This window comes from Lissotriton helveticus, chromosome 12 (assembly GCF_964261635.1).
Source record: "Lissotriton helveticus chromosome 12, aLisHel1.1, whole genome shotgun sequence".
In the NCBI taxonomy this organism is placed as follows: Eukaryota; Metazoa; Chordata; class Amphibia; order Caudata; family Salamandridae; genus Lissotriton; species Lissotriton helveticus.
Genome location: NC_136073.1, coordinates 279,797,847 through 279,817,340, shown reverse-complemented (window position 1 = coordinate 279,817,340; position 19,494 = coordinate 279,797,847). Strand labels below are relative to the sequence as shown.

General features: G+C 43.5%; 1 protein-coding gene across 3 annotated transcripts in view; it reads right to left on the bottom strand.

Annotated features, from left to right (window-relative positions):
* The window catches only part of DPY19L3 (dpy-19 like C-mannosyltransferase 3), a 517,935-nt gene that overhangs the window by 381,587 nt on the left and 116,854 nt on the right, over positions 1-19,494 (bottom strand). For 2 of the 3 annotated variants that reach the window (XM_078671604.1, XM_078671603.1), the window contains one exon: positions 3,878-4,014. In XM_078671604.1, the coding sequence (XP_078527730.1) occupies positions 3,878-4,014 (137 nt within the window). The remainder of the gene's footprint in view (positions 1-3,877; positions 4,015-19,494) is intronic. The other variant, XM_078671605.1, reaches the window with a different exon arrangement.

Sequence of the window (19,494 nt, the reverse complement as noted above, 5' to 3'; positions counted from 1 at the left end):
AGAAAGACTGCACCGACACTGCAGAATGGTAAATGGTGCATTTCTGGTCTGGAGCATGATGCTGATACCTCCAAAGAAAAGCTACTTGAAAAAGGTCTTGGGCCTCAACCACACTAAGAGGCAAAGCCGAGCCGCAATAATATTTAAATTCTCGGCCCTACAGAGACTGCAAACATGAGCACATCGATTTGTTTTTTCAGGAACTACTCACTGAACTTTAAACCACACTAACTTCACAATGACATTTGCTGTTGAATGGGCATACCGTTCCTTGGTGCAGAATGTCATCCAGGAGCACGTTGCGAGGTCTAAAAGCAATAACCACAATGGAGCATCAACAATTGGAGATCTGATTTAAATGGCGACATTGATTAATGGCACTGAGATGTACCCCTGCTCATGTTATCATACCAACTGTATAGGTTCACAACCTGGAGGTATGTTGCTGATCTTGTGAGAATCATGATCGTAGGTGAGGAGAGGCAATACATTCAAAGTCAACATACACCAGTGTATGCCCCAGTTCCAGGGGAGCCAATCCAATGCTTTTGTGTGCATCACAGACTGCAGGTAGTTGGGATAACTTTTGGTTGAGGTTGTTGCACTCGGGCTGGGGATCTCAGTGCGGATAGGGGTCGACGGTGGGGGAACTGCACATGTTTGAATTTAAGTGAAGTTAGATATAAGAAACAAACTGGGTGGACACCAATATGCATACAGTTTACAGTTTGTGTCCAATGATTGATGTTGGTTATGGATATAGAAATGTATTGCAGTTGTCTTGGAATGTAAGAGTCCTGAATAACCTCATATGTACAGCGTTAATACAAATGCACACATTGTAGAGATGATTAACATAACCAAGGTCTGGGGAGCAATGCGCAGTGAGGAGAGGGCATACTCATTCTCGCTGCATGATTCCATGTCCTATATTGATTACTGGATATCTACGTCAGAAACCCTCTACTGGATAACGGATATCTGTTGGACCACTCCCCAGTATTTTTAGTTTTAAGATACTCACTGATAGACCCCATAGCACCAATTGGAGATTCAGTGGATGCACTGTTAGATGCAGTACTCTGCTGCGAGATCCACTCTGCTATAATGTATTACTTTGAAATAAACACAGGGTTAGTGTCCACCTAGGCAATACTTTGGGAGGATTTCAAAGCCTATATACCAAGAATAATTACATCAAACAATCTGGTATTCGGAAAGATATATAAAAGCACACATATCTTGAAAAAATATATAAGTGACCGAAAAACAGTACACAATTAGAAAAGAAAAAAATGCTGACCGCAATCTATCAGGTACAGAGTTTTGGGAGACTGGAATCGAAGAGGTTTTCCTGCTAGGTAAACATCACCTTGTTAAAAATCAAGGAGAAGGGGAAAGGCTGGGTAGGATACAGCATGGCTAATAAACAGAGAGAACTTCAACCCCTCCAAAACACGATGACAAAACTGCGAAATGTTATTGCCAAGGATATCAGAGAGAGTCAAGACAGTCTTAATGAAATTGTAGAATACTATACCCAATTATATGAAACATGTGAATGGCCTTATAGAACAACACCTAGCAATGGCATGACTTGAAGGCCATCACAGGGAAACACTATGTATCCCACTAATGCCGGAGAAAATACTAGCGCCCACAGATGGCCTGGCAAGCTCCAGGCACAGGCCTATCACTCAAATTTTAAAAAAAATAATATCTGCTAGCATTACAACTTCTGGCCCTATACATTGAAGGTTTGGAAAAAGGCACACTTAAGCAAACACTGATGAGGCTTTACGGTGTTGCCAAAACCAAATGAACAAACTACGCAATGCTCGTCCTATAGACTGTTGTCCTTACTGAACCTAGATAATAAATCTTATTTAAAGCAATAACCACCTCTCTCATCGATGGCATAACCCATGCAGACCAGTGAGGGTTTGTACAAGTTAGGTCCACATCAAACAACTTACAAACTTTATTTGCATTCCTGCACAAACTAAACAATGAATTGGAGGCCGTGGTGGCCTTTTTGGATGTTGCAAAACCCTCAGATGTTTTACAATAGTCTTTTCTCCAGATTACTCTCCAAAGTTTGTGGCTGGGATCGTACATGTGGAGATTGACCTCCTTGTTATACTCCACTCCCATAGCCACGGTTAGCATAAACCGGCCTCATCGCACATTGACAGGGGAACCAAACAGGGGAGCTCCCTTTCACCTATGCTATACATTATAGCCATGAAGAATCTGACCTGCTGGGTAAGACAAAAAGCACATGGCATGGGGGATGACCTTCTGGTTTGACCATCATAATATCAATGTACACAGATGACGTTTTACTATTTGTGGAAAAAATGGAAGAATCCCCAATCATACCAGAAATAATAACATTTGCCATTAACACTAAACTCTTGTTACGATTAATGGAAGAAAAATTGGTTATAGTCTCAACTAAGAAAATCAAGATATTAGAGATGGGTGACCTTTTGGAAACTTAGGAAAGGGGCGTTCCACACTCTAGACCCTTATAAAGCAAACAACACTATTACACCACTACATAAATTCACCTACAACCGCTTGAAGCACACTGTGAGAGAATGTGTACTTTATTTCCTAAAACAGCCATCAAAAATTGCATACCCTGGACCAAATAATAGTGTCCCTCTGTATCTGCTGATGGATACTCAGGTTATATAACTTGGCCCGCGATGCCTAATACAGTAACCAAGTCAAGGACTGACTGGGAAGTTGATCTATGGGCCTGGTATATGATAAATGTTGGCATACATCCTGAGGAGAAATAGTGCTTATAAAAATGAATTCCAGGCACAAATTGCTACATTTTAAATACCTTCACTGGGTTTACCATTCACCGGACAAACAAAATAATGCACCACACACCACATGTATACATCTAGCATGGTTTTGCCCACCGGTTAGCCTAAATTAGGAACAGGTTTTCGAGGAGTTAATGCAAATGATAGACTGTCCCCTAGAAAGGCCCATAATGCTCTATTGCTTAGATGTGCTGGCCCTGTCCCCAAAGTCAGTGAGAAGATTTGTGGCGATAGCCCTACAGTTCATGAAATGCAAAATAGAGATGACGTGATTCAGAGATCCAGGTCCACGTCTTGAATAAAGATATGGTAAAGTGCAACAACAGAGCCGAAACATATGTCAATATACAACATCGTAAGGCAAGACGTAAAGACTTCTGGCACCCCCTGCAGTCAAATCATATTGCTGAAACAAGTGTGGCAGACAGATTAGTGGAGAGGGATGCAATGGAGCCCACATGCTGGAACAGACCTAACAGCTACTAGACAGAGAGTGCAGCCTGGAAGCCCACATGCAAGCAGCTTATGGGAGAACATGTGGAATGGGAATGTGTTGCGCAATAATGGAAAATGACTAAACAACCCTCCCCCCGCCACCTCCCCACCCCCCAGAGACATATGTATGCAAATGTGGATCAGAGAAAAAAAGAAAATTACAGGCTTTGGATCCAACCAGCCTAGTCTGGCCATGCTCTGAGGTGCACACGTATGCAGGCCACAGCACTAACATTGGATACGTGATTACACAAACTTTGGTGCAGAAAGGTAACGTGAACTGCAGTATTTATGATACGTCAAATTCTATCCTCTACTGTGCCACAAGAGATTGTGTGTTGTTGGTTTGTATGTTGCTTTTGCTGTTTTATATGATGGAAAACCAACTAATTAAGAAAAAATATTTTGCTCTCTACACATATTCAAATCATTGGCTTAAGTTATTTACTCATCGTAAAGCACTATCGGAATCCACAAAATTGCATAACGTATCATAGAATCCCAAATTTAGGAAATGAAAGTCAACAGATTAGACATACCTTAATACTGGAAAACCACAGATCGTTTTCATGTAGAGTTGCAACATAAAAGTAAGTGAAAAGTCCAACTGAAATAGCAGCAATTACACCAAATATCAAAGACAGGATCTCCTTCAGCACAAAACCTGTGGAGACATCTACAATGAGAATGACCATAAGTATTAGATGCCAAACAATGGTGATGCTAGATTTAAGAACATTAACATCTGAATGTCTGAAAAGCTCAAACATAAAGCATGTATATGTCTGATAAAAAAAGGCACACATATGTTAGCTCAGAAGTGAAGAACCACGTAGTTGTATATTATACGTGTTTTGGTGCCTTCAAACAAAATGCAATGATACAAAAATCCATATTTGACAGGAAACTATGAAATATGCGATGCATTTTACAGTTGCCTGTAAAATACATATTTTGTAATCATAGGGATTGCCTCATACCACTCTGCAGAGCTTTATCACGGTCAGGTCTACTATGAATATGGGGCAAGTAGTACCACATTATGTGACAAGGTTATTTAAACTATGCTGCAAAAAGTGCAATGTATGTGTCACATTCTCTGACGGTATCTTGATCCATTTCAGACAAACTGTACATTATTTGGTAAATGCATTAAATCCATAATTATGCAGTAAACACTACAGCAACATAATCACCTGAATCCAATGACCCTGAAAATTACCAGTTGTTTTATTAATATTTATTAAAACAAGATAAACAAATCCCAAACATTCTATTTCCAATCAGTGCTCATTGATAGTCAAATTTTGAAAAAAACAGCTTTATCAAGCCAACAAAGAATATGTAATGTAAAAAAAGAAAACGGGTACCGTATGTATTCTGGTCCTTTATTGCAATCTTAGAGTGCTGATGACAACATAAAACCACTTGGCCTCAGGTCTTTTGTTTTATGATATCACCAGAAACCCTCAATAGTAATAGTGAACTAGATCACACGGGGCAGGGGGTCTCATGGGTGTGTCTGTGTGTGTCTTAATTTGAATAACCTTGCCACATAATTTGATCCTGCAGAGCGATTTGAAGGGTGGCGTCATGATGATGAAATCTATATTTCACAGGCAACCGTGGTTTTCACATCTCTGCATTTTACACAATAAAAGTACAAACATACATACATACATTCATATATTAATATATCATTCGTGTGAAATACATTCCAGTGTCATATGTCGGCTGTGTCAGCGCCTGTTTTTTGATCTACATGAAACAGGATTGGAGATATATATATATATATATATATATATATATATATATATATATATATATATATATATATATGTTACATTGTTTGCTTCACAGGAATTCCGCGAGCACTCGCTGTTGCCATAATTGATTCAAATAAACTCAAATGTTAACTGCTCCAGCGATTTTATTTTCAAAGCGAGCCAGCCACCCAACGTGTTTCGATCTCCACTGAGATCTTGTTCACGGGTAAAATGACAAGTACACAACAGCTTTTTTCCTTTTTTAAACATAACAGTTCCTGTGACATCACATCACTTCCTGCATGGTGCCGCTGTGCATTCTGGAAATAGTAGATTAATTTATTGTTTAAACAATTTATACGGATTAAAGTTCCTTTTTATTAAAACTCCTTTTCATTTTTGCATTTGTGTTATAGTTATTTATGTGCGTTTTTCCTAAAAACAGATGTTAATAAAACCTAAAAACCATAAGTGCAATGTCCTGCAGTGTATCAATACATTGGTCAATTACATCATTTCAGTATCTAGTATATTGATATTCATACTGTTTATAAACATTTCTGTTGAATAGAAACCATATTGATTTAATCAATTCAATATGTTGCTGAACTCAGCCTACATATGGAATTCCTCATTTTAAAGCCCTCCAGTGGGCAATCAATGGTGTCCACAATTTGAATACACACAGAGCTCATATGGTACATATATAACCATATAATTCATAATACTAGAATTTGTTTCATACCATTCCAAATACAGGACTCCATTACTATTACTCACTAAATAGACAGACAGACAGACAGATAGACAGATAGACAATATGCTTCAGTGCTTTTAAATGTGAATGTCATGTGATTTCCTGAGCACATTACCGGCATTGAGAAAGAACGCCCTTGCCAAAACGCAACTGGCTAATGAAATAAATTGATCTTCTACTAACCTATAAGTGCTTTGTTCCTTTGGGATCCGTTTATAAATGAATGCATGATTTGACCACTATCACGGCGTCCAACAGTGTTCGGCAGTCAAGATTGTTTGGGATGTTTTAGAACTGCCAGGATGGCCGCAGCCCAGGAAGAGTGACTTGCCTGCCGAAATGAGACATTACTGAATGTAAAGACACGTGCTACCGAGTTAATGTCTTCAGGATGATTACACTGAAGGGCATTAGTAGGAACGAGAAGGTGCAGTGTGCAGTAAGGAAGATTACATCTGCCGAGAAATCAATGTGACTGGAAGTCGGCCTCTTATATTTGGACTGTCCGTGTGGCCATTCTACATTTTGGTTTGAAAAGCTGCTGAAGCGAAGGTGTGCTCACGATGTCGTTATCGGGACTTTTTTTAACGTTTTTCTGGAACAGCATCAACAAGCATTTACAATGCAATGGTTTCGCCTTTGGAAAGGTTAGAGCTATTGGCATTGTAAATGACAAATTTTGTATTTATGTGTTGGTTTTGAAAACAGATAAATAAATGGCATTGTCATTTACATTGCCATTAGCTTAATCTCTCGCAAATGTGAGACCTATTGTACCCTACGGACGAGCTCAGCAGACAGCAATTACTACCACACACACACACCCAGAACCACACACACACACCCAGAGCCACACACACACACACACACACCCAGAGCCACACACACACACACACACACCCAGAGCCAGCCACACACACACACACCCAGAGCCAGCGACACACACCCACACACACCCAGAGCCACACACACACACTTTGCTCTTCTGAAATGTTGGCATGTATGGAGTGAGCTGTGTGTAGTGAGCTGTGTGTGGTGTGGTGTGGTGTGTGTGGCGAGCGCCAGGCGAAACCTAAAAACCACAATCCTTCAGTGCAGGAAGTGATGACAGTGAAGGCCCAGCCAATGGAAGCCCCGAGAAAGAACAGCGATCATACAGAGTGTAATTCAGGGTAGTAGTGAACCTGCTACGTTAAACGATGTTTTAGTGAGAGGCAGGCTATTCAAAAAGCACCTTAAGAATTGCCAACACCCACACATTGGAAACGCAGAAAGGTGAGGCAGCTAAATAGTGCCAACCTAACACTGCTAATACATCAAGACACAAACATTGCATTCTAGACGTAAGCTTTTAATAAAGATAAAAATTAGAAATGTATTAAATTTTCAGAAAACAATACCCCAGATAGATAATTCAAGCGCTTCAACTTGATCTCACGTTGTGACAACCCGGCAGTATGGACCCAATACCGGTACACATCAAGTGTGGCAACCACCGATTATGTGCCAGCCTTATTTACTGTAGGGGAAAGAAACTTAAAGACAAGGGGAAAGACGGATGGGCAAAAACTTACCAACTAAGCATCAGTGCAGAGAATGGAACCACTAGTGGCATCAAGCAATAGCTCTACAAAATAAAGTGATTATCTACATATGCTCGTAACCCTTACGTTAAAACCGTGATGTCAATTAATAAAATGAAACTCTAAAAAAGTAACCTAAACAACTTGTACCTTCACGGTTGCATGTACAGCCATCAACGTACCACCTCAAATAACAATAGAATGAAGATCCCAGCCCAGGAGAAGATAATACACACATCAGATTCACTCTTCAATACAGAACACTGTAGTGCTTCTCCAAGCAGAACTGTCACTAACGAAAGCGACAGACAGAAGATGCAATCACTGGGGAAAAGGTGAAGAGATGTCAAAAGGAGGGGGCGTCTAGTTTGGATGGACCTATATGCGCCTGCAGGCATTCAGCCCGACAACAAGAGTGGGCAGCGGTGCTGAGAAGCCATTCACACGAAATGTCGCTGACCACAGTTTTGAAAGCGTAGCTACAAGTTTCTCGCCCATACAGTGAAAATAGCATGAAATTAACTAATTAGGGTTAACTACATAAAGCAACATTCTGCTCTTAGTTTGATGGTATCGGTGGCAGTAGTAGGGTACAGAATGAGATGTAGGGTGATTTAGTAAGTTTATCGAACTGCTTCATGTCCCCCAGGGCCCGATGCTCAAGTCCTGGGCTTATTTTTTTCTTCTTCAAAACATTAATTTCAGGTATGTTAGTTCAACCGAAGCAACTAAATCTGGACTACAACTATAATAGGCTGTAGATTCATAACCTGGGATTGGATCAGTTCACTCTTGTTAACATGGATTTATTTGATAACTTGATAATCGGAAGACAGAAAGGTTGTCGTGGTTTGGCAAGCACGGTGCTCGTCTTAGCTGGTCACTGCAGGAGGTGTACTACGCATCATCTTAAAAGGTAAACATGAGGCAATTAAGCAGAGTGACTACTAGACTAACAGTCTAGATGGAGGCATGGGAAAGCAGGCCCATGGCTGGGGAAGTGTGCAGATGACCACGTTAATAGTTTGGGAGTGACTTGGGAATCATCTCGAGAAAAACAAAATTCACTCAGTTGTGAGGTTTTACGACTCGACTAACAGCAGCCAGCAGCAGTACTAGAACTACAGTAATCGTTAGAAAGTATTTTATTGCATTTATATAGCGCTTACTACCCCTGACGAGGCATCAAAGTGCTTTTTCAGCGAGTAGCACGCTACTCCGTGACCCATAGAGGATTAGTGTTGAATTAGTATAGTGAAACGTACATTTTAAGTGGTGGATAGGTTAGTCAGTTATTTGGAATGATAGTAAAAGGATATAGGAGGAAATTAGGTTTGTATTTATATAGCACTTATTACTCCTGATGGGGTGTTTAAGCACGCTACTCCGGAAGCCCATAAAGGATTAGTGGTGAATTAGTATGGTGAAATATGAAAGTAATCTCAGTGGTGGATATTAGTCGTTAAACTATTCAAATCAAAAACAGTAGCCAAACTCTGATCCCTCAGCTTTCAAGTTCCTGAGATCCACACGAGAGTAGCTCAAACGTTGAGCCTCAAAGAGTTCAGGCTTATTGGTCCTTAAAGTCCTGCTTACTGAATTTTAAATCCACAATTACAGGTTTAGATTGCACAGTAAAAACTGGTGGGTAAGATATTGCACGGACGAGTGAGAGTTCTGGTTGCCACTCACAATATGACTTCTGTTCTGAACCCAGAGAAGAGGCAGCGTGACTCGGACAGCAAGGCGAAGGTGACCTCCTTACCCACATGCAGGTGCCAGGGAGTGTCTGGATGCCCCAGGGAAAGCAGCAGGGCCAAGGAAAGCAAGCGGGTTCTGGTTCACAAGGACGGGGATGATGACGATGACATGATATGTCAGAGATGACATGATATGTCAGAGAGCAAGGTAGGAGGCGACCGGACTGGGATAACAGGCTTTGACCCCAGAAATTGCACAATGTTGACGTCGGTGATTAGAGACCAGTAAAGCCAGCAGACCGGACCTATCAAAGTAGGAGGGGTTTAACTAAAAGCAAACAGGCAGTTATTTACATGCTACCCTAGGGAGAGGCCAGCAAGGAGATTTTAACTCTTAAAGGTTGGGAATATTTCCATTTGTCCGTTTGCTCAAATGGGATGGAGGTGATATTTTGTGTGCTGTGGGGGTTGGGAGATTGAAGAAAGTTGCGAAACTATGAATATTGTTAAACAGTCATAGTGTAAATTGCCACGCATTGTAGACCCCACATAATAAGTTGGGAAAGCAGAAAGACGATAGTGAAAGCGGCGTTATAAACAACCTTTTAAGCAGGCGGGGTTTCAGCAAGTCCAGAGGGGCGGGGGGCACCGACCACTCGCGATGCACTGGAAGGGATAGGGGGGTCCTACTCACCTGGCAAGGACCGGTAGAGCCAGCACCAGGAAGTAGCTGCCGCCCGCCCGGCTCTGCTCCTTCCTGATTGGACAGTCTGGCACGTGACGAGGAATAGCCAATAGGAGCCCGTGCGATGTAAACACATCTGTTGAGGAAGATCTCTTACAGTCTAGGATAAACAGCTGAGGTCCCACAACGGCTCAGCGATCACCAGCATGGTAGACAGGAATGCAAACAGCGGTGAGATAGTAAAGCTAACAAAAGACGACCCAAACAGGAAGGAGAGCCTGAGCCAGGGAGGGTGTGACCCCATTTGCCACCATACAGCGAAGTCAGTAAATGAGGTGGATTTTATTGCAATATCAGTTGCTATAATGCGTTTTGTCTATTTGAACAGAAGAAAAACAAGCAACGGCAGGCACTTGCGACCTGCCCGTCCCAGCTCCCTGAAAAAATGACGGCCGAAAACATCCGGGGAAAAAAAAAAAAGTAAACACCCACATGTTCATGACGGCAAAAAAGGGGCGGGATGAGTAAAAATGGCCGGAACGCCCACGAATCTGCTCGGGGAATGAGTGACGCATCTCTGTTCCAATGGCTAGCCTCCATTTATGGAGCTAGCCAATGGGACAGAGAGGCTAGACGAAGCCCCATACTTGTAAACAAAAGCAGCGAGGCGAAACCTAAAAAGGAAAAAAAAAAGAACAGACATTTCACAACCTAAGTACATTACAGATCATGTTACCTTAGACATCTTTACATACACGAAGGGGGCACACATTTCAGCAGGCTATTGTGCAGTTTTTTTACGGACTTTTATACAGCGCAAACTTGATCAGAAGGTATCGGGTATCAGAGCGCTTTAAAATACACATTCATTTTTGGTAGGCACAGGGAGATTAAGTGATTTGCCCAGAATCATAGGATGTAGCGCTTCCTTGCAGAGACTCGAACCCGGTTCCCCAGATTTGATTTGAGGTCCACCGCCTTAGCCGTTAAACCTACGCTTCTACCCTACTTCACCACATTGCGAACAGGAGGCTATGAGTTTTGACTGCCGCCATTTCCCCCCAAATGTCTTTGGGGCATGACGCCACAGGTAGCTCCACAGCATAGAGCTCTAAACATTCTTTTCAGTATGACACATCTCTGAGCCACTGTGTTAGCTTTGGTACAGAACCTTGTCCCCAAACCATGGATAGTCTAATTTTTGCAAACAAAAAATTGCGACAAATTTTCATCGTGATGCCTGAAGCGGTTTAGTATATCCCAGTGGGCACAGTTGTGGTTTGTGGTGGACGGTTTCCAATATCATGTTAGTGAGGGCCCCTGAGACCTCCACCCAGTACTGGTTGATTTTGGGACAGGACCACGCCAGGTGAAGGAAATCCGCCTCCCAGCACCTCTACATCTACCTCATCTGACTGCAGACCATATAGAATAGTTTGGCCGGGGTGTAGTATGTTTGTTGAAGGTACTTGCAGGGTACTATGTGAAGATTACAGTTTGGGGTAAGCTAGCCAGTAAGTGTGCAACAGTAGCTCCACTCCTCCCACGTAAGGGGACTGCCTAGAACCCTGTTCCACTTATCTAGGGCCATCTCTCCATCCCTTCCCCTGCCCAGGGGTGCAGCACTGTAGAGTGTGGTAATGAGTCGTTTTTGAGTGGTGGTGGTGGGTAATGCCTGGAGGGAGCCCAGGGTTTCTGGCTCTGTAGGGAATGAAGCAAAAAGTTGTTTTAGAGCACCCCGTAGGTGGGCATATGTGAATACCAAGAGGGGGGTTTGGGGTTGTCCGGCTGTGAAGTCATCTATGTGATAAAGGATCCCTCAGGAAATGCATCTCCCATAGTTGTGCAGCCGGTGTCCCTTAATAGTGCTAACGCGCCTGCGTCAAATGAAACCGATAGGACTGGATGGCATGCAAGTGGGAGCGCTGGTGCATATAGTGGTGTTTTTTGAGCCCTGGTGCCCAACTTTTACCAAGTCAGGGTCGTGCACTTGACTGTGTTGATCTCACAGGAGATGCCGGACCTACTTTGAAGTAGGAGAGCCAACCCCAGGGGAGGGTGTGCATCATCGGCCTCAATCGCTACTTGTGGTATGTATGTAGTCATGAGGGTGATACTAACAGTGTTCGAACTGTGCTTGGGGACATAGGTAGTAAAGGTGAAAACCCCTTAGGCATATGCAAGAGTGAGCGCCTACCACTGAACCCAAGGTTGCCTGTCAGCCCAAACAAATATTATCATGTGTGATCGTATGGTGTTCAGCAGGTGTGTGGGCAGCACAATCAGGATATTTACAAATAAATAAAGAAACCTGGGGAGGATGACCATCTTTAGGAGGGCTATCCTATCTGCGAGTGACAGGGGGAGAACTTGATCCATGTGGCGACTTGTTCTTCAAGCCGTGCTCATGCAGGCCTATAGTTCTCCCGGGTGACCTTGTCTGGATCTCTATGAAACCAGACTCCCAGGTATTTGACATGGTTTTCACTCAAGTCTAGAGGGAACTCAAGTGGAAACTGTTGTGTCGCAGGAGTTAGCCGTATAATAACAGACTTTGTCCAATTGATGCACAGTTCAGCATAGTACTCGAAGCAGACGTACTCTAATCAGCGCTGCTAGGTGAGTGACAGGGTCCCAGACATACAGTACCATGTCGTCCGCATATATAGAGATGTTAAATCCACCTAAGCCAAAATCTCAGAGTCGATTCTTTGTGTTTCTTACGACTTTTGCTTGCTAAGGGCTCCATTGTTGGGATAAACAGTAGTGGAGACATTGGGCATCTCTGCTGTGTACTCGTGCCTATGCTCAATGGGGATGTAACTGTGCCATTTATTTAGATTTGCGCACTTGGTTCAGTATATAACAACCTTATCCATTTTGTAAATGTTTGGGGGACGCCCATGCGCTGCAATACCCTGAAGAGCAATGCCCACTCTATAATGTAAAAAGCTTTGGCAGCGTCAAGCGACACTGCCACAGCTGACTTTGAGGGTTCCAGTTGGTGAAAAAGGGCGAAGATGGTACGGAGGTTATGTGTTGTCGATCTAGCTGGTGTGAACCGAATTGGTCTGATATATTAATACATGTAATAGCGGCTGTCGTCTAATAGCCAGAATCTTAGCTAGTATTTTAGCATCAGTATTTATCAAGGAAAGGGGTCTATAGGAGCCACATTGCTCTGGAGACTTATCGGTTTGAACAGTGTAATGAGCAAGTCCTCTCTCAATGAAGAGGATAGTAGAACTTTAGTGTGCGCTTCGAAATACATTTTATGCAGATATGGTGCCAGAAGATCACTAAATGCTTTGTAAAATTCTCCTGTCAGTCCGTCTGTTCCCGGAGCCCTGCCATTAGGTAACAAACAAATTGCCTCTTTGATCTCTTCAGGAGTGAAGGACTGCGTCAGATATTCCCACTGACCCAGGGATAGCCAAGCTAGTGCTATATCATCCAGGTATTCTGTGATTTTCGGTGCTGTAGCGTTCGCGTGCGTCGCATACAGTTCAGTGTAGTATGCCTGGAAAGTTTGTGTAATGGAGGGGGTGTCGTAGTGTAGTTTCCCGAGGGTGTCCTTTATCTGTACTATATGTGTGGGTGCCCAAAAAGTTGTAAGTTTATTAGCTAGGTTGCAGCTGGGTCAACCTCCATTCGATGTAGGCTCTCGCCTCCTGGCGCCGGTTCAAACATTTAATCTCACGGTCAGCTTTCCTGATATGCTGCCATTTTTTCTCTAATGTCTGCCAGAATCTTTTGTGTTGGTGTCTCCTCATACGGTCTCTCTAAGCCTTGAATATCCTGTTCCAACCTTTGCAGTTGCTGGCGTATGTCCCTCAGTATTCTACATTGTTTGCTAATGCAGACTTCTCTTATAGTGACCTTAAATGCCTCCTACAATTTATCTGTGCCCTAGTGCCGTCACAGGGAATCTCCAGCTGATCCTCCTCTGAGCACAAGCTGGGATCGCCAGTATTCTCTTTACCGGAGCATGGTCTGAGAGCGTCTTGGGCATATGGCACACGTCTCTCATCCATGCATTTACCTTAGGGGTTGCCAACCAGTAGTCTAATCTTGAACACGTCATGTGTCGGTGATGAGAATTGTCCTTCCCTCCCACTGGGGTTGCGCACTCTCTAGAGAGCCAGCAGTCCGCTGTCAGTCATACTGTCCCAGACTATACGTGATGCCTGTTTCCTGGGACGGTCCGAGATCCCTGACCTGTCCAGGGCCGGGTCAAGACATATGTTCAGGTCCCCGCCCCATATAGTGGCGGGGGGGGGTTAAGGAGTGTAGTTTGGACCATATCTGTATGAACAACTCGGGGTCATCTGTATCAGGACCGTAGGTATTTACTATGGTTATTAAGATATCGCACAGTGTACCCTGTACAACGATGTTCCTGCCTTGCATGTCTATTTTCAAGTGTCTTTCTTTACCAACAATAGTACTCCTCTAGAGTACGAGGAGGCCACTTATCGATTCCCATCTTGCAACTACCATATCTTCTGTATGTTTATTAAGATGTGTTTCTATTAAGAGTGCGATCTGTATAGCGTGCTGATCTATGTACGCCAGTACTTGCAGAATCTTATGAGGATTATTTAAACGCCGTACATTCCATGTGATGAGCGATAGCTGATTTGATAACATATTCCCAGTCACTTTGACAGTGTTACCTAATGTTGTAATGTGTGGTTCCCCAAGAGTGTCCTGTACGTGTTCCTGATAGCCTCATTCATGATCACTTCATTCATGATCACTGTGTGTTCAGTACATAACACTGCATCTGCCAAACTCCCACTCCCTCTCACTTCAGCATCCCAATCATGCTAAAGACATCCCTTATATTGAACATTCCCAGTAGTACAAACAAAACCTTCAGTAACAAGGCCCGTAGTACTTGGGCTAACAGTAACTGGGCCAACATTTGGGGATTACCCATTGTGGGTCAGCTAGAGTTACTTCAAACCTCCCAATGTAAGAGAGGTGGCCAAGAAGGTTTATGATGATCGATGACAGTAGACCGATTCTACCGAACAGATGATAAAAGGTGTAGTATGATGGCTTCCCATCGAGTTCCACAAGTATGTATAGGGTGGTTAGTAGAATGTACATGCAGATTCACCTGCCTTCTTCAGGTAAGCTCAGCTTACCATACCATTTGAAGTCTCCTTAGCAGGGTGACAGAGGAGGCAAGAGCTCACTCAACAAGCATTCCACCAGGCATGTCCACTTCCCCCAAGCAAGTGGGATGTCAAAACTGCATTTAACCCCTTGGGCTAGCTGGCTGCTGATATTGACATATTATAGTCGCCGTCATTCTGTGGTGGGTGCCTCGTCTTCATCACCATGGTCCTGCTTCCGTGCTGTTAACCTTTTCACATAGTCCATTGCCAACTTGGTCAACGTGAAGATCTCAGAGCTGCCGGGATGTTCTATTTGTAATCGAGATGGGTACAGTGTGGCATAGGGGATCTTAACCAGTTGAAGCTTTTTCTTTATTGGGAGGGACTTCTTTTACGCCTCCTGGACACTTGCTGTAAAGTCGGGGAAGAAAGTTGCAGTGTTTCCTTGATCTGCATGTCATGGCTATCTCTGGCCATTTTCAGAACCGTATCCCAGTCCCAGTAGTTCAATAGTTTTGCCACAATAGTGCGATGGGGGTCCACGGTGGTGGTGGCCTGGCCTCAAGAGATCTGTGTGCCCACTCCACAACCAGCACATGTGAAAAGCTATCAGCAGTAAAGGTGTCTGTTAACAAAGTTTCGGCATAGGTTGCCATCTGATTTGTGGACTCCGGGACCCCCAGGATGAACCATTGTTGGTTCAGGAGCAGGCTTCCAAGTCTTCATTTTTGGCTTGTAGGACAGCCAGTACTTATTCCCTATTGAGACATTTGGTACTCACAGTGCGCATCTCATCTTCTGTAAAGGATATACAGTGTTCCGTTTCATTTAGGCAAGTCATGTGTTTCTCCAGTGTCGCAGTGAGGTCGTCCTTTCAGGTGTTCAGTGTGTCGATATTTCCAGCTGTTGATTTCAGGCTCTGCTCCATAACTTGCAGCGTATCATCTATCGCTGATGTTTCACCGGGGGAACTGCATCACAAATTTTTTTTTAAGTCAGTCGGGATTGGGTTCTGTCCACCTTCCTCATATTTCCTGAGGCTATCACCCCGTGGGGGCTAGGTGTGTAGTGTGTCTTCGCTACCAGGTGGAACCACTGGCTAATGTAACACCCGTACAGATACTCAATACGGGTCCACAAGTGTGGGCCTATTCCCTCCTTTGGCCCAAGCAGCACTCTACTTGCAGTCGTAGGCAGCTCTCAGTGTCTCTCGGGCAATCATTCAAGTCTGTGCCTCATTAATAGAGTGTCTGTGCCCCTAGGATCTTTATTGTCAGTGCAGAAGTCACTGTGATCTCCAGTCCGCCCGCCCTCCCATGAGCAGTCGCAGCGAGGAGCTGCCTCTATGATTGAGTGTCAGGTCATAGGGGGGAAGTCGGTGCTCCTCCAGGTCCCATGCCTCCTCCTGGCCTCTAGAGCATGTCAAAATCTCACCAGCCTCTCTCAATTAAGGATTCCCTCGGCTGGGCCAGGAGACCAGTGGGGGGCTTCCCCAATGTCGCCCACCCGAACCGCCCCACACCCAGGCTGCATCCTACCTCCTTTCAGCAATCATCTGCCAGGGGCCACCTCACCACAGCTGCCAGGAGCAGTCTCACCGCAGCTGCCCGATTCAGGGCGATACCCTCTAGGTCTCCTCCGCCAGCAGAGCTCGACCCCCTCCTTGTCTAAGTTTGTAAAAGGGGAGCATAATCCCATCTCACAGCCAGTTTCAAATCAGCTCCAACCAGGCTGTTGCCCCCAGCAAACTCTCCAGCGCTGGGGGCGCAAATACAAGTCGCGTAGCCGTCTTCCGTGCACAGCTACACTTGCTGCAGTCTCGTTCGAATTATCGCCGCTCACTAGGCCTCAGTCACCAGCAACCACATTTGCAATCTCTGGCCGACACCTCTGGCGCGCTGCAGTACGATCACTCCTGTATTACAATTCTAGGTCAATATTGGAATAGATGTGCAGGATAGTTGGAGGATTCTGAACTTGGACAGCAGAGCTGCATTACAGTGCGGCCATCTTGCAGCGGGCTCTCCAGCGACCCCAGTCATTGAGACTAATTTGGAATGGTTTTTTACATACTACAATGGCGTTATGCTGGCTTTAAACTTCGTGCAGGAAGGGTAGTTTGTTTCTGCCATCCATGATTAATTATTCAATGGGAGTGCTTCAGTCCTTTTAAAAGTAAATGTCAGGTGATTTCCTGCGCACATTACTGCCATGAAGAATATAAGAATATATGCGCAAACTGGCGAAACTAAAACGCAATGAGGTGTCAAAGTGGTGGGAAGTGAAATTGCTGAGCAAATGTATGGATGTGGGGAGAGTCCCCCGTGGGCTAAGAGTCCTCACAGCCCCCACATACGAAAACCCAATCCCAGAGCTGCTTCGGGAGTGGGACATGAATAATGCATTATCGTAACAAAACATGATGAAAATTCTTGTGAAATATGCAAGCAAAGACTGTGACAAAATATTGGGCGAGATTAAAGAGATTGAGACTGACCTTAAGAAGTTGGCAAAGGAATATGTTTTGAACAAATTTGAATCGAATATGTATATTCGCTTGAAAAAGCATGAGCAAACAATAACTGAACGGAAAGCTAACAAATTCCAAAGAGACCGGATGGATTACCAGCGGGGGCAGATCTATACTTTTGCCCGTAGATTTGATAACATTCAGAGGCAGAGACTATCCAGGGTCACCAGCTCTGACACAACTAGGAATGAGGAGTCACTAACGGACTTGAGCTCAGAGGCAAGTTCTGTAGTGAGCTCCGATGCGGAAATGGGATTGGAACAAAGCAGCTTAATTCCAAAACAGCGTGAACCGCCCTCAGTCATTGAGGAGTTTTTTTTTTTTATACATGGACGGACACAAAATTCAAGGCCAAATCCCCAAAGGAGAAAGAAAAAAGAATTCAAGGGAGGCGAAAAAAATGGTGGTATGGGCATGGAACTGAGCTCAAGCACAAAGACAAAGGAGACATACCACCGCCAATGATGGAAGATTGCAATATCACCATTAACCTAATGGACCTTGTGTTAACAGATGAAGAGAACCATATTTTATTATTAGGTTTATCTTTTTGTATACGTACACATTTTAATTATACGCAGACACGTATTGACTTCTTCAATATATCAGGAAACTGAAACTTAGAACATTCTTCTGCAATAGAAGACAGGTTTCGGAGAGGACCGAGCGAGGCACAGAGGATGCAAGAAATCTAGAAAACTGTGGACCTAATGGGTTTAAATATATTTGGCAGTGAAGTGTCAGGATTCAAACCGAAATCAACCTTCACCCCCAATACTCCGAGAGATGCAATCAACATGTTCTCTGATTTGGTAATCAAAGATCTAGCACTCACCTCTAGTAAAACATTCCCAAAGGAGTATGGCCAATTTGAGAAAAAATATCAAAAGATTGTAAAAAAGATAAAGTCCAGGAATGATATAATAGTCCGACAATCAGACAAAGGTGAGAACGTGGTTCTTTGATCACTTGATGCATACAATGCGAAGGCTAAAAACCAACTAAGGGACCACCACTGTTATTCTAAAGTACCCCAAAGCAATCTAGTGGAGGTGAAACTCAAATTCTTGAAGGATCTTGCCTGTTGGAGAGGGATGGGGTTGCTAATGCAATCTGAGTATCTATTTATGAAGGTAGAGAACCTGCTTAACCCCCTTCCTTTACCTAATCCCAAAAATACACAAAGACAGGGAAACCCCTCCAGGCAGGCCCATAGTATACGCAATTGGGAGCCTGTTTTAACCCACTTCTAGATACCATGATACCTTCTTGCAGCCATTTGTCCAAGCACTCCCAGCTTCCATTCAGGATACCAGGGATTTCCTGAGCAAAATTTTGAATGTGAGCTGGAGGGAAACTTACCACCTGATAACATTGGATGTGACTAGCTTGTACACGAGTATAGGACATGATGATGGGTCTTCGTGCAACTTGTCATTAGCTTCTACCAACATTCAGGAATGCTTATAGAACTGTGCAGGCTAGGTCTAATGAACTATAGAACAAAGAAATGGCAGTGGTTACAGGAAAGGTCAGCACCTCCGTCTCTGTCTTATCCCAGCATTATGCCAATACATAATTTATAGGTGTGCTCCATGTAGAACACCGTACCATCTAACAGTGTCCGTCCTATATACAAAAAGGAATTCGCTTTCCTTTATATAATGCAAACAAATATTAATTACAAAGCACAACCACTGATGTATCTTATTATCTGACTTAGTAGTCAGTACGGTTTTAATAAACCCAAATGCAAAAACAGTGCAAGTAAAAGTTGATAGAAAACAACAAATGTCGGTAGCAATTTAGTAGACAAATAGAAGGTCCATTGGAGTCTTGATGTAGATGACTCAAAGTGCAAGTTGGAAGAACAGACGCGTGTTTCGTCGTGTTAATACGACTTTTTCAAGGCTGTAGAGATAATGTACAAATGTTTGACTTTCCATACATGACATCCAAATTATAAGAATGCAAATCATAATACAAGTGTGTCGAAATGAGAAAAGTGC